We start from the raw sequence: 24,595 nt of genomic DNA, 5'->3' as shown, positions 1-24,595 counted from the left end.
CCCTTTGCATGGGTGCCCCGGGGGGTTTATATAGGCCTACCCCCCGAGGGTACAATTGTAATCCGGCTGGGCGCGGGTCCTAGCCGTCAGTGTCTGTGTTCGCCGGCTTCTCTGCCGGCCATTGGGGCCCGCCGACTGGTGGGTCCCGCCGGCTGCCGGCCTCTTGGTCGACAGGCCGGCCCCACCGCTTGGGGGTCTTGTCGGCGGCTGGTTACTGTTGCCTTGCCCCTGATGACGAGGGCTTTGCCGAGGTAAGCGTGGCTACAGTGTGCCGTCTTGCGGGCCCTCACTGTAGCCTTACCTCGTCTTGTCTCCTTAATGTGGCACATGTTTCGAGGGAGGGGGTAGCCGGCTCCCGGGGGCCAGCTACGCCCCTGGCCGACTGGGGGAGGCCGGGCCGCCTTCGTGCATCTCTCTGGCTAAAGGGGCCCGCCGCCCGTGGGCCGTACTGGCGTCTGTCATGGATGACGTTGAGGCCAACATGGCTACAGTGCAGAGCCGGACGGGAGATGGCTGACCCATATGGCGTCCTGTGGCCACGCCTGCTTCGGGATTCGAGGGTAGTGGGTCGTACTGTGACCACGCCCCGTCTTGTCACCGTTATGTGGACGCAGTCTTGGTGGGTGCGATCTTGGCCGGCTTCTTGGAGTCGGTGTTCTTCATGGCCGGCTTTTGGGAGTCGGTCCTTTTGGAGCCGGCTTCCTGGAGTCGGCCATTTCGTAGCTTTCTTGGGGAAGGTTTCTGGGACTGGGTCGCCTTCTGAGAGTCGGCTCCTCGGGTAGCCGGCCGGGGGAAGGCGGCCCTGTGCTTCGAATGCTTGAAGGCTCAAATGGCCTGATAATTCTTGAGGAGCCAGGGGGAGTCGGTTAGGCTACCCGTGGCCATTTACTCCGACACCGGGAGTAAGCAATTTGAGGAAATTGTACGCAAGCAAGGAAGGCACCGGAAGAACCAAGGTGTTGGTTTTGAACGAAAGTTCAATGCCAATGGAGTTGAGTGGGAAGAAGATCAATACCCCAAGACGAAGTTTGTTCCACAACAAGAGAAGTATGATCCTACTTCCTTCAAGGGAACACAAGCTCAAGATGATCTTCCACCACAAGACCACAAGCAAAAAGGCAAGGACAAGCTTCAAGAGGAGATTGATGCATTTGAAGAAGCTCCTAAGGCCTTGGTCAAGTGGGTTCCCAAGACTACGTCAAGTTCTACTTCATCAAGTACGACTACAACTCCGAGGATTCCCATCAAGATGATGTGGATCCCGAAGAAGAAGAACTAGAGAGTTCTTGAGGGTGACTCCGCCAACATTCTTCACTCATATCATTATGGCAAGGACAAGTGCAATCAACTCCCGCATCTTGCACTAGTTCAAGGAGTCACAAACCCTCTTGTTGGTAAGACAAGGGACAAGGTAACCTAATGCTTTCATGGATATCATCTTGTGTGTGCATCACTCTATGTCTATGGATATATTTGTTTGTTCCTTGTGGGACTAACCCGTGTAGGTATTGAAAGTGCAACTCACTCCAAAGGATTGCTCCAAATGATCTTCATCAACATTGAGCATCCACATCTTCAACACCTACATGAAGTCATCATCGACAAAACCCAAGGTTAGTTCATCCCTCTAAGGGGGGATCTCACATCTAGGGGGAGCCTAACTCTAAGAATTGAGTCAAAGCAACTCTAATGGTGTGAACATATCAATGCATTATGTAAAAGTGGTATCCCCACTTGAGCTTAAACGATGAGTATGACCTATGATCAAATGTTCTCATTTGACTCCTAAGTCAATATACTCATATATAGATGACCTAGTCATCGCCAATTGTTTGATAGATGCTAGAATTGGTTGTGCATGCTTTGCCACATATTTCATTTGCCATTTTATTGTGTGAGCATGTTGGTTGCATATTTAACTCATTCGAGGACATCCACTTGTTTCTTTGATTGATTGGTTTCTTTTTTCTTTTGCCAAGTGGATGAACAAGAATGCCTAAGAACCTTCTCTAGCTATCTATGCTTTTCTCGTCTCAAACTCTATTCATGCTACATCACAAAATTTGATCAAGTCAGATTCAAACCACTTTGTGTGAGGAGCACTCGGAGTCCCCGATTCGTCATGGACTTAAACTTCCAAAACTTCTTTGTGTGTTTCGGTCTGACCGATTCTTCCATTTCGGTCATACCGAGATCACTAAGTCGATCTAGGTTTTCAATCTCGGTGCAACCGATTTGAACTTTTCAGTCTCACCGAGTTGCTGTAACTGTCAATAGTTATGCATCTCGGTGCCACCGAGTCGTTCCACTTGGTCACACCGACAGGGTCGGGCTATATATACTCACGGGCAAAAATTTGGAAAACTTTCTCCAAACCCCTTCGCCCGCGCATAGCTCCCTCTGCCTTCTAGGTCTCCGGATCGTCGACTTCGTCGCCAGCCGCCTCCTGTCACTGGTCTCCGCCGCCGTCAACGGAATTCAACCCCGCCGTTGACGCCGTAGCGAGTTCATCGCCAAGTTAGGGTATGGACTCGATCACAGTGCTATCCCCGTCTGATTCCTAGCACATTGTGTTCATCATGATACTTGCCACGATTGAAACAATTCTATCCACTCAAAACGATCCTTAGATTAGAAGTGATTTGGAAATTTAGGGTTAGGTTTCCGCCGAAACCATCTCGGACCCATCGAGTTGTAGAACTCGGTTCCACCGATTCGGCTAAGGCCATTGCACAAGTAATTCTCGGTCTGACCGAGAATTGCAAATCGGTGTGACCGAGTTCAGGATTTTGTGAAACCCTAGCAGTCTCGATGCCACCGAACTGTGACTCGGTCTGACCGAGATCACTAGTTTAGGTTCCAAAAGCTGCTTCGGTATCACCGAGTTTACAAATCGGTTGATCTGAAATGCTTTCTGTGGAAAACTAAAACTAAGTTTTTGAATCATTGTTTTGCAAAAACCTCTGTATTTTGTGATGCTCATCCACTCTATCTCATCTATAACTATTCACAGGGTCAGCAATCAGTGTGTGCAGTATGTCAGATCAAAGTGACAGCCAGAACAGAGAAGAGGAGCAGGTTCAGATGAGTGAGGGCACTAGTCCCTCTAGCGGCTCAGATGAAGGCAGCAGGAGCACCCCAAGCAACTTGCCCAAAGCTGCCACCAGGGCCAGAAAGAAGAAGACCTCAGAAATTCAAGGTCATGAGCCTCATAGTTGAGACTATCAAGAGGACAGCAGCAGACCAGAAAAGAAGTTGTGGATATGCCCCACAAATCCAGGAGCTGATTAACTTGAAGATGGGACAGGCACATACCAGTTGGATAAGGAACACCTTGCTATCTATCCAGACTTTGAGGACAACGAAGTAGTAATGAATGAACATGAACCATCTTCAGTGCAAGCACAAGAGAAGAAGGAGAAGGCAAGGACAGAGAAGGCTACCAAGATGCCAACAATGGAAGAGGCATCTCAGTACTTTTTGAAGAGCAAACAAGATCAACTAGGCTACTTGATTGCATCCACCCTGAGGATTGAGAAAGGGCTGGCCACCTTGACTCAAAACCAGGAGAGCCTGGAGAGGATCATGGAGCAGAAGTTCTATGACTTGGACGTGAAAGTAACTGAGATCCAGTCTGTTGTTGAGCAGCTTCAGGATGACATGCAGGAGAGGAAGGGCAAGACAACCACAGATGCATTTGCCAGAGTGCCTCGAGCTCACAGATCAACTGCAGTGCTAGTGACAGACACCAGAGCCACTTCATCGGCACCAGCTACAGGTCCTACAGCTCTAGTGCAACCAGCTTCAGCACCTACACCTCCAGCTCCATCCACATTGACTGAAGTCTTCGTCCAAGGAGCCATCTCTACACCACCACCTAAAGACCAAGCCTGAGAGTCGATCTAGCACTATGCATTTTCTATGAACTTTTTGGTAACTTGTTGCCAAAGGGGGAGAAAAATGTATAGATCATAGGCTTCGAGAGAGAGAGAGAGTTTGCTTTTGTTCTCTCTTGTTTTGGTGGTTGAACTTATTTGCTTTTGCTTGCTTGAGATACTACGTTTCTGCCTGTGTGAGACATTGATGATCATGTGTTTGATCATAAGCTACACTTATGCTTGTTGGCTAACATTATCTCACTTATCTCTATATGATCATTCACTTTTCTTGGTGATGAGTGCATGTATTAAATCTTTATTATTTTGAGCGCTCCACCAAGATGTATGTGACATGGAAGAGTAACCCATGAGCCTAATTCCTTGTGCATTTGCAGTCCAAAGCAAATCTTAAAACTATGCACAAATTTAGGGGGAGCTCTTGCTTATCACATACTTCTCAAAGCGACGATGTTTTTAAATCTTATTATCATTTGTCGAAGCTTTGATCTATATGTTGTCATCAATTACCAAAAAGGGGGAGATTGAAAGTGCAACTATCCCTAGGTGGTTTTGGTAATTCCTAACAACATATAGCTCATTGGGCTAATACTATTCCAAGACCAATATTTCAGGAAAGCTCAATGAATGGCATGGCATGGATGAGGAAAGTGGATCCCTCAAAATACTAAGGATAAAAGGATTGGCTCAAGCTCAAAAGCTCAAGACTCTTCATTTTATATTTTAGTGATCCAAGATCACATTGAGTCTATAGGAAAAGCCAATACTATCAAGAAGGGATGAGGTGTTGCTTAATGAGTTTCTTGCTCCATGATGCTTAGTGATATGCTCCAAAAACCCTCAACTACTTTATCACATCCACATATGACCCAAACCCAAAGTCAAACTCAGCCCCACCGATTCTTTCTATCCGGCGCCACCGAGTTCAGATGTCATAGCCACTGCCACAAACCCTAGGCAAATCGGTCTCACCGATAGGGATCTCGGTCTCACCGAGATGGGATTGTAATCTCTCTGTTTCCCTTCGTAACGTTTCGGTCTAACCGAAGTGAGCGATCGGTCCCACCGAGATTGCAATGTAAACTCTCTGTTTCCCTTTCGTAACATTTTGGTCCCACCGAAATGAGTGAACCGGTCCCACCGAGTTTACCTGACCAACTCTCTGGTTAGCTTATTACCAAAATCGGTCTTACCGAGTTTGTGTAATCGGTCTCACCGAGATTACGTTATGCCCTAACCCTAACCATATCGGTCCTACCGAGTTGCATGTCGGTCCCACCGAAAATCCTAACGGTCACTAGGTTTACTAAATCGGTCCGACCGAGTTTGTTGATTCGGTCCCACCGAGATTGGTAAATTGTGTGTAACGGTTAGATTTTGTGTGGAGGCTATATATACCCCTCCACCTCCTCTTCATTCGTGGAGAGAGCCATCAGAACAAACCTACACTTCCAACTTACCATTTCTAAGAGAGAACCACCTACTCATGTGTTGAGGCCAAGATATTCCATTCCTACCATATGAATCTTGATCTCTAGCCTTCCCCAAGTTGCTTTCCACTCAAATCTTCTTTCCACCATATCCAAATCCTGTGAGAGAGAGTTGAGTGTTGGGGAGACTATCATTTGAAGCACAAGAGCAAGGAGTTCATCATCAACACACCATTTGTTACTTCTTGGAGAGTGGTGTCTCCTAGATTGGCTAGGTGTCACTTGGGAGCCTCCGACAAGATTGTGGAGTTGAACCAAGGAGTTTGTAAGGGCAAGGAGATCGCCTACTTCGTGAAGATCTACCGCTAGTGAGGCAAGTCCTTCGTGGGCGACGGCCATGGTGGGATAGACAAGGTTGCTTCTTCGTGGACCCTTCGTGGGTGGAGCCCTCCGTGGACTCGCGCAGCCGTTACCCTTCGTGGGTTGAAGTCTCCATCAACGTGGATGTACGATAGCACCACCTATCGGAACCACGACAAAAACATCTGTGTCTCCAATTGTGTTTGAATCCTCCAAACCCTTCCCTTTACATTCTTGCAAGTTGCATGCTTTACTTTCTGCTGCCCATATACTCTTTGCATGCTTGCTTGAATTGTGTGAAGATTGCTTGACTTGTGCTAAGATAGTTAAAATCTGCCAAAGACTAAAATTGGGAAAAGGTTAAGTTTTTAATTGGTCAAGTAGTCTAATCACCCCCCTCTAGACATACTTCAAGATCCTACAACTCTGTCCCCTGACCCCAAGGAGTATGATGCCCAAGGTTCCTTCCAACCGGCCAAAGAAACAAAGAAGATACCTCTGGACCCGGAGAACCCAGAAAGGTTTGCCGTCATTGGGGCAAATCTGGACAGCAAATAGGAAGGCGAGCTCGTCGATTTCCTCCATGAGAATCGGGACATCTTCGCATGGTCACCCAAGGACATGCCGGGTGTTCCGAAGGATTTCGCCGAGCACAAGTTGCACATCTGAGCCGACGCAAAACCAGTCAAACAGCCCCTGCGCCGACTATCGGAGGAGAAGAGAAGGATTGTAGGAGAAGAGATAGCCCGGCTTCTGGCAGCCGGCTTCATTATGGAAGTGTTCTTTCCAGAGTGGCTTGCCAACCCGGTCCTCATGCTGAAGAAGAATAACAAGTGGCGCATGTGTATAGACTACACCAGCCTCAACAAAGCCTGCCCCAAAGATCCCTTCGCCCTGCCAAGGATTGATCAAGTGATAGACTCCACAGCCGGATGCGAGCTGTTGAGCTTCTTGGATGCCTACTCAGGCTACCACCAGATAAAGCTGGATCCGGCTGATCGCCTGAAGACCGCCTTCATCACGCCATTCGAAGCTTTCTGCTACCTGACTATGACATTCGGCTTGAGAAATGCCGGTGCCACTTTTCAGCGTTGCATGCAGAAATGCCTCCTCAAGCAGCTCGGCAGAAATGCCCACGTCTATGTAGACGATATTGTGGTGAAGACAGAGAAGCGTGGCACCTTGCTGGAAGACCTCAGGGAGACATTTGAAAACTTGCGCCGGTTTCAGATCAAGCTCAACCCCGAGAAATGCGTGTTCGGAGTACCAGCCGGCCAGCTTCTAGGCTTCCTGGTCTCCGAGCGCGGCATCGAATGCAACCCAGTGAAGATCAAGGCCATAGAGGGAATGGAGATTCCTACCAAGCTACGAGACGTCCAAAAGTTTACCGGATGTCTGGCCTCCCTAAACCGCTTCATTAGCCGGCTAGGAGAGAAAGCCCTCCCCCTCTACCGGCTCATGAAGAAGTCCACTCATTTCGAGTGGAACGATCAAGCAGACCAAGCTTTCCACGAGCTAAAGAAGATGCTGGCCACGCCGCCTGTCTTGGCGGCACCGACTGAGAAAGAGCCCATGCTCCTTTACATTGCTGCCACTAGCCGGGTGGTCAGCACCATTATCGTGGTTCAGCGCCCGGAAGAAGGCCGAGCTCAGCCAGTCCAGAGGCCGGTGTATTATTTGAGCGAAGTACTGTCCACCTCGAAGCAGAACTACCCGCACTACCAGAAGATGTGCTATGGTGTGTACTTCGCCGCCAAGAAGCTCAAGCCCTACTTTCAAGAGCACCCCATCACGGTCGTATGTATTGCCCCGCTCGCCGAGATCATAGGCAGCCGGGATGCATCCGGCCGGGTGGCAAAATGGGCCATTGCGCTGGCTCCTTACACAATCTTCTACCAGCCTCGCACCGCCATCAAGTCCCAGGCATTGGCCGACTTCCTTGTCGACTGGGCTGAGACCCAGTACCTGCCACCGGCCCCCGACTCCACTCATTGGCGGATGCACTTCGATGGATCCAAGATGCGCACCGGCTTGGGAGCCGGCATCGTCCTCACCTCTCCCAAGGGCGACAAGCTCAGATACACATTGCAAATTCATTTTGCCGCCTCCAACAACGTGGCCGAGTACGAGGCGCTCATACACGGGCTCCGGCTAGCCAAAGAACTCGGCATACGCCGGATCCTGTGCTATGGTGACTCGGACTTGGTAGTCCAGCAATCATCTGGCGACTGGGACGCCAAGGATGCAAACATGGCGAGCTACCGCTTCCTTGTTCAGCAAATCAGTGGATATTTTGAAGGGTGCGAGTTCCTTCACGTGCCACGGGCCGACAACGAGCAAGCAGATGCCCTGGCACGAATAGGCTCCACCCGACAAGCTATACCAACCGGCGTCTCTCTCCAACGCCTCCTCAAGCCATCTGTCAAGCCATCTCCAGAATCTGATTCCATCTTCGTACCGCCTGACCCCGACGCAGTCGGATCTGACTTAGGGAACCGAGCAGGCGGCTCGGGGACTTCGACAGGCGGCTCGGGGGCTGCCATAGTCGCACCCGGCCCGGGGACTTCAGAACCCGGCCCGGGGACTACGGTAGTCGGCCCGGGGACTGCATCGACACAACAGGCGGTGGCCGACTCCAACTCTTCACCACCCAGCCCACCCGCCCTGGTCGCAGTCGCCGTAATGGCAATAGAAGAAGTCACAGCTCCATCATGGGCCCAACCCATCCTCAACTTCCTGGTAAACAGAGAGCTGCCGACTGACGAGATCTCGGCAAGGCAAGTCCAACGCCGAGCCGGAGCGTACACAATAGTGAACCGAGAGCTCGTTAGGCGCAGCGTTACTGGAGTCTTCCAGTGCTGCGTCAAGCCAGAGAAGGGCATAGCAATCCTCAAGGACATCCACCAAGGCGAATGCGGCCACCACACGGCCTCAAGATCACTCGTCGCCAAAGCTTTCCGCCATGGGTTCTTCTGGCCGACTGCTTTGGATGACGCCAAGGAATTAGTCAAACACTGCAAAGGGTGCCAAGTCTTCAGCTCCAAGCAACACCTGCCGGCTTCTGCACTCAAGACCATTCCCCTCACCTGGCCTTTTGCCGTCTGGGGACTGGACATGGTGGGCCCATTTAAGACGGCGCGTGGCGGCATGACACATCTGCTCGTCGCCGTGGACAAATTTACCAAGTGGATTGAAGCGAAGCCGATCAAGAAACTGAATGGGCCGACTACCATAACATTCATCGCAGATATTACAACCCGGTATGGCGTACCACACAGCATCATCACCGACAACGGCACGAATTTTGCCAAGGGAGCACTGGCACGTTTCTGCGCGACACAGGGCATCTGACTGGACCTAGCGTCCGTTGCCCAGCCGCAGTCAAACGGCCAAGTCGAGCGAGCAAACGGCCTCATCCTCTCCGGCATCAAGTCCCGATTGGTCGTGCCACTAGAGCGTTCGGCCGGCTGTTGGCTCGACGAGCTGCCGGCCGTCCTTTGGAGTCTGCGCACTACCCCGAACAAGTCAACCGGCTTCACCCCTTTCTTCCTTGTATATGGTGCCAAGGTTGTCATCCCAACTGACATTGAGTTCGACTCACCTCGGGTCACCATGTACACGGAGGCGGAGGCCAAGGAAGCAAGAGAAGACGGCGTCGACCTGCTGGAAGAAAGCCGGCTGTTAGCCCTCAGCCGGTCCGCCATCTACCAGCAGGGTTTACGCCGCTACCACAACCGGAAGGTCAAGCCAAGATCCTTCCAAGAGGGTGATCTTGTGCTCCGGCTGATCCAGCAAACAGCCGGCCAGCACAAGCTCTCGGCCCCCTGGGAAGGCCCCTTCGTCATCAGCAGAACCTTAGGCAACGACTCCTACTACCTGATCGACGCGCAGAAGCCGAAGGCACGCAAGAGAGATGATTCCGGCAAGGAGTCGGAACGACCATGGAACGCCAATCTCCTCCGAAGATTTTACAGTTAAAATGCAGTATGTACCATGCTACCTTTTGTATTGAGTACGAGACAACGGGTCCCCCGAGGAACACTCGGGGACTACCCTCTTTTATCTATGAATGATGAGTATCATGCCTATGATTATGTTACTACAACACATGAATTGGATGTCATGACATGCCATTTTCTACATAAATAGGAACCACATGAATAAGCAAGTACAGATAGTTTGCTGTGGCACAGAGAAACCACATGACTTTTTGAAGGATTAGGTGCATAAGACACAATTGACATTTAAACAATGGAAAACTTTCAATAGGTTTGATCATGAAATTTTCCCCTTTTTTTCAATTGAGAGCATAGTGGACCATATGAAAACTTCCCAAATACAAATCAAAGCGTCATGAAAAATAATTCTAAAGATTATATTCCCATAATCTTTCTGTGAAATTATTCTGAATCAAAGATCAAGAATTAGTTGTGTGCCATAGTAGCCAAAGAAACATTTCCATGAGACAGGAGCCAATGGAAACTCGGTAATAGAATGCGGTGCATGAATTTTCTCTATGTGGCACAATCCTGCAATTAGAACAATGTTCAAGATCTCACCCCTGAGGAAGCAGATTAATGTAACAACGTTCAAGTCCTTTTGTTGTAAAACTAAACAAAAAGAATGTCAATTTCTAGTGAAAGACCAAATAATGCATTGTACTACCACGACCTGGAATCCTGGATGTTGGTGCTTGATGGAATGCATTCTAACTTTCTTTGCCATACCAAGTGATGGTGATACTTGGTCTAGCATATATGCGCTTATATCACGCATGGAACAAAAGCACTATAAACATGAATTTTGAGTCTAGCATATAGTATGTGTTTATATTGAGTATTCATATGTCTGCAGGAAACCCACAAACTTGCACATTCATACAACTGTACGAAACATGCAGACTTGTAACGAGATTTACACCAACAATTTTCACATTTCTTTTGTTGAGCACTTAGAGGGGCATCTGAATTAAAGCGAAAAGACTTTCAATTGCAGATGGCCTGTGATGGACACAATCGCCTCTCTTTTCACCCATTTTCTCTGTTTCTTATCTGACAAAAGTTTACAGAGACGAATGCAACTCCAGAGTTTCATAAGTTTCCTGTTCTGAACAAAAAGGTCGGTGGAGTTTCAAACAGGCATTAAGCAGCAGGATGCAATATCAATTACTGATCTCTAGTTTGAATGGCATACCTAAAATTTTGCACCAGTAATTCATAATACAAATTTCCATTAATACTGTTTATTTATTATTATGTTGACAAAGTAAACATTTACTGATTTCACGGCACGTACATCATTCATGGTGATGGGTCCGGAGCAGTATCGCCTCTTGGGGAGACAGCAACGATGGGGCTCCGCACGACATGCTTCTCCGATACCCAGCTCAAGCTTCCCTCCAAGTGCAGTTCCTCGCCCAAGCCGTGGCTGCTCACGGACACGCTGAAGGTCTTCTTCTCTCCGGTTTTGGAGAATCCCAGCGTCTCCGGGGAGACACGCACTGTCAGTGATCTTGGCGCGTCCACCTTCGCCGTGAACGTCGAGTTTGCTGGCCCAACGTTCGTCACAGTCCGCTTCACTGTGAATGGCGTCGATGTCGCTGACACGGTTATCGTCGGGTAGTTAAGCTGCACAGCATGGACCTTGGGCAGCTTCGCACAGGTCAAGCTTGAGTTGCGCACGATGGTTGCTAGGCCGCTGTCACCGAGGAGCCAGCAGATGTAGCCGGCGTAGTCGGTGACGCTGAGGTCGTACACCAAGCCAGGATCTGCGGCTCTGGTCGGGTTCACATGGCCGGCGCCTGTGTCATACACGCCGGCCTTCCTATGTTGCTCGTCCAAGATTGAGCCACCAGTGCTATTAACGATGTCCGACGTCGTTAGGATGGCAGATTTGATGGCGGCTGGCGACCAGTCAGGATGGATGCTTTTGATAAGCGCAGCGACACCACTGACGTGTGGCGTCGCCATGGATGTTCCTGATATGATGTTGAAAGTGCCCCTTCCAGAGCCCGTGCTTGGCGGCCACGCGGCGAGGATGTTGAGGCCTGGTGCCAATATATCCGGCTTTAGGATGCCGACCGCGATGATGCTTGGACCACGGGAAGAGAAAAAGGGCACGACGGGGGCCGGACGGACACCAAACAGTGTGTTGTTGTAGATGAGAGAGGCCACGGAGCTGCTCTCTGATGACGCGGCATAAGCTATGAGGACATCGCCGTCGGCCGCGCTCACCTGTACAACACTGGAGTTGTAATCCTGAACCATGGTGCTGTAGCCGCTGATTTCATCGTTGAACAGCACCACACCAGCCGCACCAGCACCCACTATTCTGTGGATGTTGGACTGTTGAGTCTTCGACCTAGTGCCTTCGCAGACCAAGATCTTACCGGTGATGCCACTGCCACTCTTGTAATTGCAGTACCGTCGTTCCTCGGAGTAGAGGAGAGGGTGTGACTTTGAACTCGGACTCACTTTCTGGGTAAGTGCTTCTCCGTCGATGCTCTTGCCATTGCCGAGATGCAGGCTGGCAGCAAAGCTCCGATCCAGGGAGCCGGCGGCGACCGTGAGCAACCACGGCGCCTCGTTGGTGATCGAGCCCGGCCTCGGACCGCTATTGCCGGCGGCGCACACCACGAGGATGCCCTTGGACACAGCACTGAATGCACCAATAGCAATGGGGTCCTCATCGAAGCTGGCAATCGTGTCACCGCCAAGGGAGAGTGAGAGCACGTCCACACCATCCTTGATGGCCTCTTCTAGGCCTGCCAGTACGGCAGATTGCTTACAGCGTCTATTGGCGCATACCTTGTACATGGCGATGTGAGCGCCAGGAGCAATTCCGGCCGCGGTGCCCTTGCCCACGCCCGCACCATGGTATGATGCGCCGGTGACGAAGTTCCCGGCGGCAGTGGACGAGGTGTGCGTTCCGTGCCCCTCTTCGTCGCCAAATTCATCACCCTGAATGAGTGACTTGGCACCGATGAGCTTGTTGTTGCACCGGGCCGCCTTGCACGAGCCCTTCCACCTTGTTGGGGGTGGCGAAACTCCATGGTCGTCAAAGGAAGGGTGCGTCGCATAGAGACCGGTGTCGAGTAGTCCAATGATGACTCCCTTCCCGTAGCCAGCCCGGCTCCAGAACCCGGTGCCGTTCTTTAGGCCGAGGAACTCCGGCGTGTGGGTGGTCATGAGCTGCAGCGTTCGGTCCGGGAATGCACGCACGAACCCTGGCTTCTTGGCCATAGTGTCGAGCTCAGCGTCAGTGAGCCTCACGGCAAAGCCGCTGAACACCTCTGTGTAGGAGTGGAGAAGGCGCGACTCGCTGGACTCATCCGCCAACGAGGTCGGCAAGAAAGACTCGTGCCACTGGCGGTGGGCGTCTTCGCCGGCATTCGAGCGCGGTGGCTCTACGAGCACGATGTAAGCACGAGAAGCAGAGGACTTTGTGGCATTTTGGTGTACGCTTGTGGCAGCTGGATTGATATAGCAGAGTGCGAGCATAGGAAAAAGGATGGTGAGCAAGAGAAGTGGCACGGAGAGGTTCCTAAACGACGCCATTCCTCAAGCCACGAACAGCTACACGAGGAAGATGATGGCAATGCTGGAATAGGATCAATCACCGGGTAATCTTTATACAGCACGAATGATTAATGCGTTGTCTTATTTTTGGCATGTATTAATCACCGGGTAATCTTTATACAGCACGAATGATTAATGCGTTGCCTTAGTTTTGGCATGTATTAATCATCAGTTGATAAATCCAGCGCATCTTTGGCAACACATTAATGACTTTAATTTGCGCTAAATCTGGAAGATATGATAAGGTTTACTGGGATGGCAGGAACGTGGGTAATGCATCTACCCGGTTTTATGGTGCGGGATAGGGGATACCGGGAAAGATATTTTCCATTCTCTTGATGATATTGAATAAATATACTCCTACTGAAGTATCTGCAAAATTGGAGGACAATTAATTTTTCGAAGTTAATACCTGCTGGTTCTGTATCCCCAGATATAATCTGCTATCATCTCATAAATGAGTACGTACTATATGTCAACAGATCCTTGAACAAAAATATCGTAGTAAATGACAATATCTTAGTCATGAAATCAGGTGAGGTTGAACGGGTCATTTTCTATTGCGCTCAAAACGAGTTCTATCAACAGATTTTTAAACGAAAATTAGCAGGAGCTGCACTAAGAAATGGGAGAAAATGACACTGACAGAGTGGGTGCATGGAAGGTCTGCCCTTGGCGTTCCAGTGGACCAACCTTCTGGTGCTCGGCGAATCAGATTATAGTCTACAAACAGGCAGAAACACAAGATAAGGATTGAACCAAGATGAGACGACCACCTTGGAAAAGGAACCCGCGACGGCCATTCCTAGTGCCGGGGAAGAAAGCTGTACCTTTTGCTTTGGCGAAGAAGCTCGAGAGGGTATGGGACATGGCACCGGATTCTGTTTCTTAGGCCCCGTCGCCAAGACCGGCATTGCCATCACCTTGCCAGAAGACGATGATCCCAACACCTGTGGCAGCATGTACAGAGGAGAAACACTGAGAAAGATAAGTTGTGATTCGGGTCTTGAACTGGAGTCACTCAACAGCATCATCGCCTTCATTAACAGCAACAGACTTTTTTTTTGTTTGTTTGACGAAAAGCAACAGCGTCGCAGTCCAGTGATTAAGAAGGGGAGAGCAGTTTACAAAGCTCACGAGGAGCACAACAACAACTCAGATTCTCCAGGGGGGAGAGGAGACGACAACATACAACAAACACAAACACGCTACAAGGAGCTTGGCTTTGGCTTCAGAGATCTCGAAGGATCAACCAAACGCAGGAGGATTTTCATCTAACCAAGCGAGGCGGGCGCCTTGAGCTTTGGCCCCCTAGTTACTTGCCACCCGACAACACCCCTCAAAGAGAGGGAGGTGTCTCGTATGGGAACAAGGTGATCCAATGGGGATCACAACTTGCTAACGCGGCTTGGCTTACGATGAAAACACAGACCTTGATCAGGCACCCATATATCATCAGACAAACATCAATAGACTGGTCGTAAGAAACTGAGTAATAACATTGCATTACTAAATCCTTGACAGGAAACATCTAAGCTGAGACCTCTTATTATTGCAGCCGCGTTTCACAATGCGGCGAATGATAATCATGTTTGCTGGACCAGCCTAGCTAAGAAACATCTAAACTGAAGGTCTGAAGCGTGGAAAAAAGCAAACCTAAACAAAGTGGCACCCTTCGTGTAACCATCGATCACCAAGCCTCCCCCATCTTCGTCTGATCGAAGTAGCAGCCAGTGGGCCCGTCGCCGGGCGCCAGCGCCAGCATCACCGCGCCCCTCGCGCCTTCCTCCGGCGGGAGGACCCCCGTGTTCCAGTTGATCTCCGTCTTGACGAACCCAGGGTGCACGCAGTTGATGCGCATCTCTGGGTGCCGCCTCGCCAGGATACGGGTGTAGAGGTTCACCACCATCTTGGACATGCTGTAGGCCGGCAGCATCATCGGCCACCCGGCCGCCTCCAGCCGCCCGTTCTTCATGTCCTCCAGGAACTCGCTCAGCATGGCCTCAATCCGCGCCTCGTCCCAGCTGTCGGCGTCACGCAGGGACTCCCGCAGCTTCTCATTCGGCATTCTCTGGTGGACACAGTACAGGTGCGGTTAGGCCGAGTGACTAAAGCTGCCATTTACATTTTTTACTACAGTTGTTGTTGCAGCAAGCGATAAACCTGCAGCTCTGAACGAAGGGAGGAGGTGTTGATGATCCTTGCTCCTGATGTGGATTTCTTCAGTAGCGGAAGGAGAGCTTCTGTTGCCCATTTCAGTCCATAGTAGTTGGTGTTAAGACATTTTACTGCCTCGTCATATGTTTGTATAATCACCGATTCGACCAGATGGGCTGCTTTCCCCGATAGCTGAACCAGAAAGGCATATCAGAAACGATATTGTAATTAAACACATAATTCAAAATCTCCCATCAGCACATTGTACCAAAATCAGGCATGAATATTCTGACTACAGTTGTAGGAGGCATACAGATGCAATGTGTGCTTTTGTGCAAGATTTGCAAGTTCCATCCAAAGCAAGTCGACAAGTTACAAGAAATCACTAAAAGACATGCTACTAAGTAGGGACAGGAACCTATTTTGTAGTGTATCAGTCAAAAAAATCACTTCAAATTCAATGTGCCTTTTGAGATAAAAACAGATAAATCAGTTTTGTAACAGCGTCAATGCTTAGTAAGGTAGTGGTATTACTAAACACACTTGTATTGTATGCCACTCAACATTTGTGGAACCCCTCATTATGTCACTAACGAGGTGGTTCCAGCCCATATGTCCATGAGACAGTGTGTGGCATACGAGGGAGGAATATGTCCATTTTAGCGAACATTCAAGCAGTTTGAAGACTGGTTTTGCTAACATGGATCCAAATCAGCATTTCATTTTCCCATGTAAGAAGCCACATCAGCGGATTTTGCCACATCAGCCCATCTGTATCCCTCCGATATTTGGGTTGAAGCACAAGTTCAGAAAATCAGTTGAAAGTTGATTTTAAATCAAAGCTGAAAGTCGGAAAGGTGTCAAATAGAAAGTTTTTAGTTCAATTTGGAAATTCAAAAGCCTACAGGGTGATGGTTCTGTCTGATTCCCCTTTCTCATGGACGGTATTGAAATCATTCTCAAGTCTACACACCCACATTTTTTTTCTCTTTTCTGAGAAATACATACCCACATCTTAGGATCAATGTTGAGAGCTCTCAGGCCTTCCTGGTCTACTGCCACCCCTCCAACACCTGCATTGTTCACCTGCACTGCCCATGCTATCTTCATCATATGGTCTCATAGAAGTACAAACGGCAAGACATTCACTACAGAAGAAACAAAGATTTTACCAAAATGTCGAGCTTCCCATATCTGGTCTCGATATGTCGCGCTAATGAGGCACGACTACCAGCATCCAGTATATCGAGCTGATGGAAGATTATGTTGGAGAGGTTAGATTCACGGCAAAGGGACTCAACCGCAGCCTTTCCTCTTTCCTCATCCCTTGCTGTGAGAATGACCGTCACACCTTGGAGAGCAAGCTGGCGGCACACCTCTATGCCGATCCCTCTGTTTCCACCAGTAACCACAGCGAGCCTGAATCACACAGGGAAAAGTTTAGCGTCCTTGCTCGTCGTCGTCAGAGGAAAACAATGCGAGTTTCGGAGATGATGCTTATCACCTTTCGGGGATTGCCTCATGGTCACTCATTTCCTCGAGCCTATGGAACCATCAAAGCATGTTTTATTTCGTCAGTTAGTTCACGGAGTAGAGGCAGCTAGTAATTCAGTAAGTTGTGCTGGAAAAGTGGTGATGCTATGTGTGGGTCTTGATATAAAGATGCAAAAATGTGCGTGCATTTCCCCAATCATTGAACTACTTTTTTTTAACAAATTATTGAACTACTTGGTACGACCGAATCATCTGAGATGCTAATCTGACGAAGATGGTGTTGTTACATTCAGTACAGCTTCCTGCGCCTGATCTGCTGCTACACGACTATATCCCGACGAACGTGTACAGTTTGCTTGCTACCGTTTACTGCAGGTAAAAAAAGGGGGGGCCTGACCTGTGCAGGGGTGATACCGGCGACGCCGCTGCGGCGGCCACTGAAGGTGCGGGCTTCCTCTCTGTACGAGTGGCAACGAAGTTAGTCTGCTGGAACAGCGCGCTTGGTCGGTGGAGCGGCGACGGGAATGAGGTTAAGCTCGGCCGGCGGCTGGGAGACGAGCTAGCGGCGGCGGTGGTGGAGGCGAGGTGATGGCTCATCTGGATGGGTCAACGAGCTGAGCGAGTGGGGAAAGTGAAGGCGCCCACGTTCTCGAAAGGAAACGAAGGGGCCGAAAGAACAAGGCTTTTAGGCCCATACAAAACATTGTACTAAACTTGTACTAAGTTGCGTCAATTAGTGGATCCTCAAAAACAAAGTTGCGTCAATTAATTTGGATTAGAGGGAGTACATTTTTCATATACATCAGAAACTTTTTTTATACACACATGTTTAATTATTTTTAAATCTATAATTAACATTTTTAAAATATATTATTTGATGTCTACTTTTTTCATGTTGTACATTTTTTGTATACATCAAGAATATTTTTATGCACATTTAATATTTTATAAATAAATAGATAACATTTTCTAAAATATATGTTTTGTTATATACTTTTTCATAAAAGTTGTACATTTTTCGTATATATAAGAAAAACAAATTTATACACACTTAAACATTTTTTAGAATACCTGATTAACATTTTTTAGAATACCTGTGTAGGGGTGACACTGGCGACGCCGCTGCGGCAGCCACTGAAGGTGCGGGCTTCTTCTCTGTGCGAGTGGCAACGAAGTTAATCTACTGGAACAACATGCTTGGTCGGTGGAGCGGTGACGGGAGTGAGGTTAAGCTCGGCCGGCAGCTGGGAGACGAGCTAGCGGCAGCGGTGGTGGCGGCGAGGTGGTGGCTCATCTAGATGGGTCAACGAGCTGAGCGAGTGGGGAAAGTTAAGGTGCCCACGTTGTCGAAAGGAAACGAAGGGGCCGAGATAACAAGGCTTTTAGGCCCATCAAAAACATTGTACTCCATCCGTAAACTAATATAAGAGCGTTTAGATCACTACTTTAGTGATCTAAATGCTCTTATATTAGTTTACAGAGGTAGTACATTTTTCGTATACATCAAAAAACTTTTTCAAGTACATGTCTAATATTTCTTAAGTCCGTAAAATATATATAAGAGTGTATAGATTACTACTTTAGTGATCTGAACGCTCTTATATTTCTATACAGAGATAATACATAATTAATTTTTTTAAATATATTTTTTCACACACAATGTACATCTTTCGTATGCACTAGAAACATCTTTTATACATGTTTAATTTTTGAAATGAATAATTGAAATTTCTTAAAATATATGTTTTAGTGTCTGATTTTTTTCATGTGTGTTGTACATTTTTTCTATACATCAGGAACATTTTTTATGCATGTTTAATTTTTTCAGTACATAATTAACAAAAACTTAAATATATGTTTTGATGTCTAATTTTTTATGATTTTTTGTATACATCAGGAAAATAACCCTTCGTCCCAAAATAAGTGACTCAAATTTGTAATAACTTTAGTACAAAGTTAGTACAAAGTTGAGTTACTTATTTTGGGACGGGGGGAGTACAAGATTGGCATTTTTTTAAATACCTTATTATGTTTTTTCCAATATTTTTTTTAATATCTACTTTTTCATACATATTTCACATTTTTCATATACATCAAGAACATGTTTCTATACATGTGTGATAGATTTATAAATACATTATTAACATTTTTTTAAATGTCACATACATTTTTCAAACTATGCTAACAATTTTTTACACAGCTTTAACATTTTTCAAAATCAAGGGGTTTAAAAAAACAAAGTTTTCGAATATATGTATTCATTTTTGCATTTTTTTTAAATTCCTGATCTTTCTGAATTCGTCATTATCCAAAAAAACCGATGTAGGAAAATGAAGTTGAAAAAAACATAAAAAACAAGTGGACAAGTGAGAGGGACGTGAGAGAGGAGCCGTATCACACTAATGTAGACATGTGTTAAAAAAAGACCAAAAAAGGAAATATGTTAAAAGTGTATAAAAATGTTTCTGATGTATATGAAAAATGTAGACATGTGTTGAAATAAAAGATACTGAAAAACCTAAGATAATTGATGAAAGCCAAAGAAAAAAAGAAAAAGAAAAACAAAGACAACCGCTGTAAACATGGAAAAATCGATAAGAAAACCACAGAGAGAAAACTTGTGCTGGAGCTACAGTAGTGGGTCGACCCAGTAGCGCCGCACCAGAGGCATGCCGGAGTTGCATCTCACAATAAGCGAGAAATAGCTCCCGTGCTCACAAGCTATCTGAAGTCCGAAGTTATCTTAAAATAAGAACTTTGTGTTGGTACAAAAAGTTTACGGATCTCAATGCAAATTAAAACATAGAGTAGAGGGTATCTCTTCAATCAAAAAGGATAATATGATCTTTTGTATCCAAATCAATCCATGTAATATGTTTGATCTACAGGCTAATATGGTGATAGTCTTTTTAAGTAACTTTGAAATTCGTGCAAATTTTTAAAAGGGGTTTACCAAAGCAAAACTCTTAATAAAAATCATCTTCATGTCATCATTGTAAAAAAAAAAGGTATGTTAGTATCTTAGTACTAGCAAGCCATTGGCATCCATGCCCAGATTCCCCAGAAGTTAACTGAACATGGACAGAAGGTTCATGATTGCACACGATCCAAGCACAAGCAACAAATTCAGACCTCCCCGAAAAAGAAAAAAAGAAATTCAGACCTCCAATGCCGTCCCTGTGCAGCGAACTGAATCGAACGCGACTTACAGGGAGACAACCGATCTACCTAAGATTCGACGAAATCCAGAGAGATGCTGCCTGACCAGAAGGGAGCAGGCGCGCCATTTGTTGCTGGCGATTGGTAACTCTGCTCGCTGCAGTCTCAGTCTGGGTCTGGGAGATATCCCATTGGCATTATCCTACCACTACCAGTTCGTTGTTCAGAGAACCTGTACGCTCTGAAGAAGAAGGGCAGAGAAGATGGCACGTGCCCGGCGCTTGGCACACTGGCTGGACGCGCTCTTCGAGCATCGGGCCTGCTCGTGTCCCCTGGAAGAAGCGTCCGTTGTTCAGCGCAAGATCGTCTTGGTTACAGCAAGCGCGTGCGATCACCTCGTGAGTTCGTGCCTACACTGACCTTGGCAGAGGCTGGAGGAAAGGCCGTATGTCAACTCAAATTATGTATTGATTGACAGCACTATTAGGGAACTGAAGCGCAGCTATCGTGAGATTACTTTGGCTTAATTATCCATTGCTGTTGCTGCCGGAGACATGGGTATGATACGCACCCCTGACCTGCAAGTTGCTGGCGCTAGTTGACTTGCCCCCGTTCTTAATCCAACCATCAACGTCCCGGCCATAAACATAGCTGCACACTTGTGCGGTCCTTTTCTCACTTCTAAAGTCTGATCCTGTGGATCATTTATTCATTTACTCAATTATTATTCCGTATGTATGTTCCAGCTGTGCCACTCCAAAGTCCGAGCGGATGTGGTTGGGCATTGAGGTTGAAGAGGCAGTGATCCACTAGGAAATCAGAAAGGGCAGCCGTCGTTGTTAATTTTTGTTGGTTTTGCCAGTGTGCATCTGTGGAGGCGGCTGCTGACCTGGCCAACCTGCCGACACCTAAAAAAAGATATCCACATGGCGAAATGGTACGCGCCTACGTGGGGCCTGCGAGAGATATGTGTGTTCGCGCGATCCATCGAGCTCAAAACCAGCCTGGTAATGGCAGCGAGGTCGATCTGGATAAGTTAATGTGTGGCCTGCCTGCCTCAAGACTGGCCTCCCCAACAGTTGTTGCAGGACTGCAACATGTGGGTAGGACCAGCCAATAGTCATGTTGGTATGGAAATTAACATGTGAAAAAAGGCAAAGGACTGCCTATGCGTACGGCAACCCTCTAATTTCTTGTCCTGGCCCCGGTTCATTCTGCTTTCCCCCTCAGGTCAACCCCTAGTACTACTAAACCAGCATCAAATAGAAACATTGTATCGCCAGTATGTTTCTGGCAACAATTGCAAGTACTTGTCACTTTTCTTTTTTAAAAACTTCGTAGACATGTCAAGTTATGGGGGGGGGGGGGGGGGGGGGGGGGGGGGACAGTTGTGTGTGGACGCTTACGCAAGTTTTTTCAGTCAAGTACATGTATTTAATGCTAAAAGCCTTACAAGTGAAATGTCCTTCTAGAAAACTTTGGTTCCGGAAAATTGCCTTCAAATATTAAAGTGTCCTTGTGGTTATAATGTTTAAATATGGCATACTGACTAAAGATAATCTACTTAAGAGGGGTTGTGTAGGCAACTCTAGCAGACCCCGCATCCGTCCCCGGCCCGCAAAATTACTGCCAAAATGCGGTTAGGGGCCGAAAAACCTGCCCGTTCAGACACCGCATCCTGCCCCGGCCCGCAAAAAATTTTGAGGGGCGCGGCAAAATCCCGACCCCAACACGGGAATACGCGGGTTCCCCCTCGCGGATGCGGTGCCCTACATCACAGAGAAGCAGTTGGCGGGAGGGACATTTCAGCCCGCGTGCTTTCCCTCCTCCTTCCGCCGCCGACCACCCTTGCTTCCGCCCGCCCGCCGCCGGCGATTCCGGCCAAATCTGCGGGCGGAATCGGTCCGCGGGGCCGCCCCACACCCTCCCGCGCCGAGACGCTGCACCGACCCCCCCCCCCCCCCCCGGATCCGGCGAGAAGAGCCGCCCTCGTCGCTGCCGCGGCCGGGGATCGACCACCGTCAGGCCCGCCTCTTCGTCGCCGGCCGGGATCACCCGCCGCGTCCGCCACCGGTTAGTGCGTTTTGTTGTGATTTTTGCGAGCGGTATAGTTAATTTGACGCGCCGGTGCGCATGTAGATGGAGTTGAGCCCGTGCGAGAAGTTCTTGCTCTCCGATTCGGACCACTCGGATATTGAGACCATGCTTGCGAACTTTCGGCCCAGTTTATTTATCTGCTGCCCACCCTAAGGGGTCGAGAGTGCGGTGAGTGTTGTGGGTGTTTTAAAAAGCTTTTGTTTGGGGGATTTGGACTCCCATGGAGCGAGTTAAATTAGGAGCTCTACTCCTCAATTATTATTTTTTCTTTCAAGGCCTCCAAACTTAATTTATCCAATGTGGACAAAATTTAAATACACATGCGACGAAACTAATGGGGACTAAATAGGAATAATGTACAGAATTTCTATGCAGTAGTAAGTTTTAGAAATTTGCAACTATAAATCCCAAATTGCAAAAAATAAGTAAGAAATGTGCAACTATATGCTCTAAAATATATAGACAACCCAATTGTGTATTTTTAAACTCTAAAGTACATTCTAAAACAAACAAAATTGTAGGTTTTAAAATGCACGAATACAAAATTATACGCCAAATTTTTTAGTATAACTTAAGTCTTTCTGGCTGAGATGTTTTGTTTTGTTTTGTTTCTTGCTAGTGAACGTTGGTGAGATGTTCTGTTTTGGGCGTTGGGTCACGAGTTTATTTATCCGCTGCCCACCCTGAGGGGTCGAGAGAGTGGTGAGTGTTGTGGGTGTTTTAAAAAGCTTTTGTTTGGGGGATTTGGACTCCCATGGAGCGAATTAAATTAGGAGCTCTACTCCTCAATTAATTTTTTTTCTTTCAAGACCTCCAAACTTAATTTATCCAATGTGGACAAAATTTAAATACACATGCGACGAAACTAATGGAGACTAAATAAGAATAATGTACAAAATTTCTATGTGTTGAACGTGCCATATCTTGTATTGCTATTTCTATCTTCTCTAGCCTTATATAGCTGACTTCTAGTGATATGGTAGGATTAGTTTCCTTGTCACGTAAGACATCCTGTGTATATATTGTAACCTACTCCATGGAATACAATGAGTTGCATCCTACACCTTTCCACATGGTATCAGTTTACCCTACGATCTTCATCGCTTCCGCCCTGCGCCGCCACTGTGGCCGCATCTCCCTGTAGCCGCCGCCACCGTGCCACCTCAACCCTAGGCCGCCGCCGCGTGTCCTGCAGCCGCAGCCACCGCAACTCACCCAACCCCGCCGCCGCCGCTTCTCTCCCGTAGCAGCCGCCGCACCCATTCCAAAACCCTAAACCCACCGCTGCCTCTCCTCACAGCCACCAACCTCCCTTCCTCTCCCAAACCCTACACCCACCGCTGTCTCTCCTCGCAGCCGCCACCCTCCCTTCCCTTCCCACGCAGCCGCTGCTTTCTGCGGCTGCCATCTTCTCCCACCACCACCTTCCAAAACCCTAACCGCACCACCCTCCTCCTCCACCATGTCTCGCTCCAAGGCCGACCCATCTGACGCCGGCTCCTTTGCCGGTGCCATGTTCACCTCGGATCGTCTCAATGAGCTCCACATCAAGGATCATGTGCCCGTCATCCTCGACCTCGACTCGCCGTCCTACAACGCATGGCGCACCTACTTCGCGCTTTTGTTCCGCTCCTACCGTCTCATCGAGCACGTTATTGAGAGCGTCGACTTCCGTGACATGAAGGACGACGACGAGTGGCTTGCCGTGGACGCCTGCATCATCAAGTGGCTCTTCCTCACCATCCCTCCAGGCCTCTTCAACATGATGAACTCCCGTGACCCCTCGGCGTACGCCATGTGGACACGGCTGTGCGATCTCTTCCTCGACAATCAGCTCCAACGCCGTGTCTTCCTCCAAGGTGAATTCTTCACTATGCACCAAAACGATCTTTCGATCGATGAGTACTGCACGTAGCTGAAGGTTCTCGCCGGCGAGCTGCGCGACATCGGCATGAACATCGACGACTCCGTCCTCCTCACCATCCTCCTTTGGGGCCTCCACCCCGACCTCAGCCAGTCCGCCGCCAACCTCTCCCTCGTCACGCCGACGTACGCGAAGGCGGTCACGTACCTTCGTATGGAGGAGAAGCGCCTCCGCCACTCTACCCGGCAGGCCAACCACGCTGCCCTTCACGTTGGTGTCGCCGCCCGCCACGGTGCTTCCCCAACTCAGCCGGGGCCGCGCGCTTCTGCTCCTGCCCCGCCACCCGTGCCCGCGCCCTCCGGCGGCCGCAAGCAGAAGGGTCGCGGGGGCCGGGGCCGCAACTCCAACACGACGCTGCGCCCTCCCGCACCCGCCGCGGCTCCTCCTCCTCCGCCTTGGCTCTCGGGGTATAACCCATGGACGGGTGACGTGCATGCCTACTCTATGCCCGTTCCCCGCCCACCGGCTCCGGGTATTCTCGGACCACGGCCGACTCCTCCC

At 48.6% G+C, this 24,595-nt stretch overlaps 2 protein-coding genes across 2 annotated transcripts; both read right to left on the bottom strand.

Annotated features, from left to right (window-relative positions):
• Window positions 1–10,917: 10,917 nt before the first annotated feature.
• Window positions 10,918–14,215, bottom strand: LOC123048667 (subtilisin-like protease). The gene is made up of 2 exons (XM_044471716.1): window positions 14,094–14,215; window positions 10,918–13,986 (listed from the first exon to the last, which is right to left on the bottom strand). Exon 2 carries the CDS (start codon window positions 13,240–13,242, stop codon window positions 10,987–10,989), a length of 2,256 nt encoding a protein of 751 aa, XP_044327651.1. The 5' UTR covers window positions 13,243–13,986; window positions 14,094–14,215; the 3' UTR covers window positions 10,918–10,986.
• A 500-nt stretch (window positions 14,216–14,715) lies between these two features.
• LOC123051515 ((+)-neomenthol dehydrogenase) lies at window positions 14,716–17,570 on the bottom strand. Its single transcript, XM_044474405.1, has 6 exons — window positions 17,312–17,570; window positions 16,925–16,963; window positions 16,593–16,839; window positions 16,429–16,506; window positions 15,427–15,612; window positions 14,716–15,334 (listed from the first exon to the last, which is right to left on the bottom strand). Exons 1-6 carry the CDS (start codon window positions 17,509–17,511, stop codon window positions 14,954–14,956), a joined length of 1,131 nt encoding a protein of 376 aa, XP_044330340.1. The 5' UTR covers window positions 17,512–17,570; the 3' UTR covers window positions 14,716–14,953.
• Between the last annotated feature and the right edge of the window lie 7,025 nt (window positions 17,571–24,595).

This window comes from Triticum aestivum, chromosome 2D (assembly GCF_018294505.1).
Source record: "Triticum aestivum cultivar Chinese Spring chromosome 2D, IWGSC CS RefSeq v2.1, whole genome shotgun sequence".
NCBI classification, from domain to species: domain Eukaryota; kingdom Viridiplantae; phylum Streptophyta; class Magnoliopsida; order Poales; family Poaceae; genus Triticum; species Triticum aestivum.
This window is presented reverse-complemented; position numbering and strand designations above follow the sequence as displayed.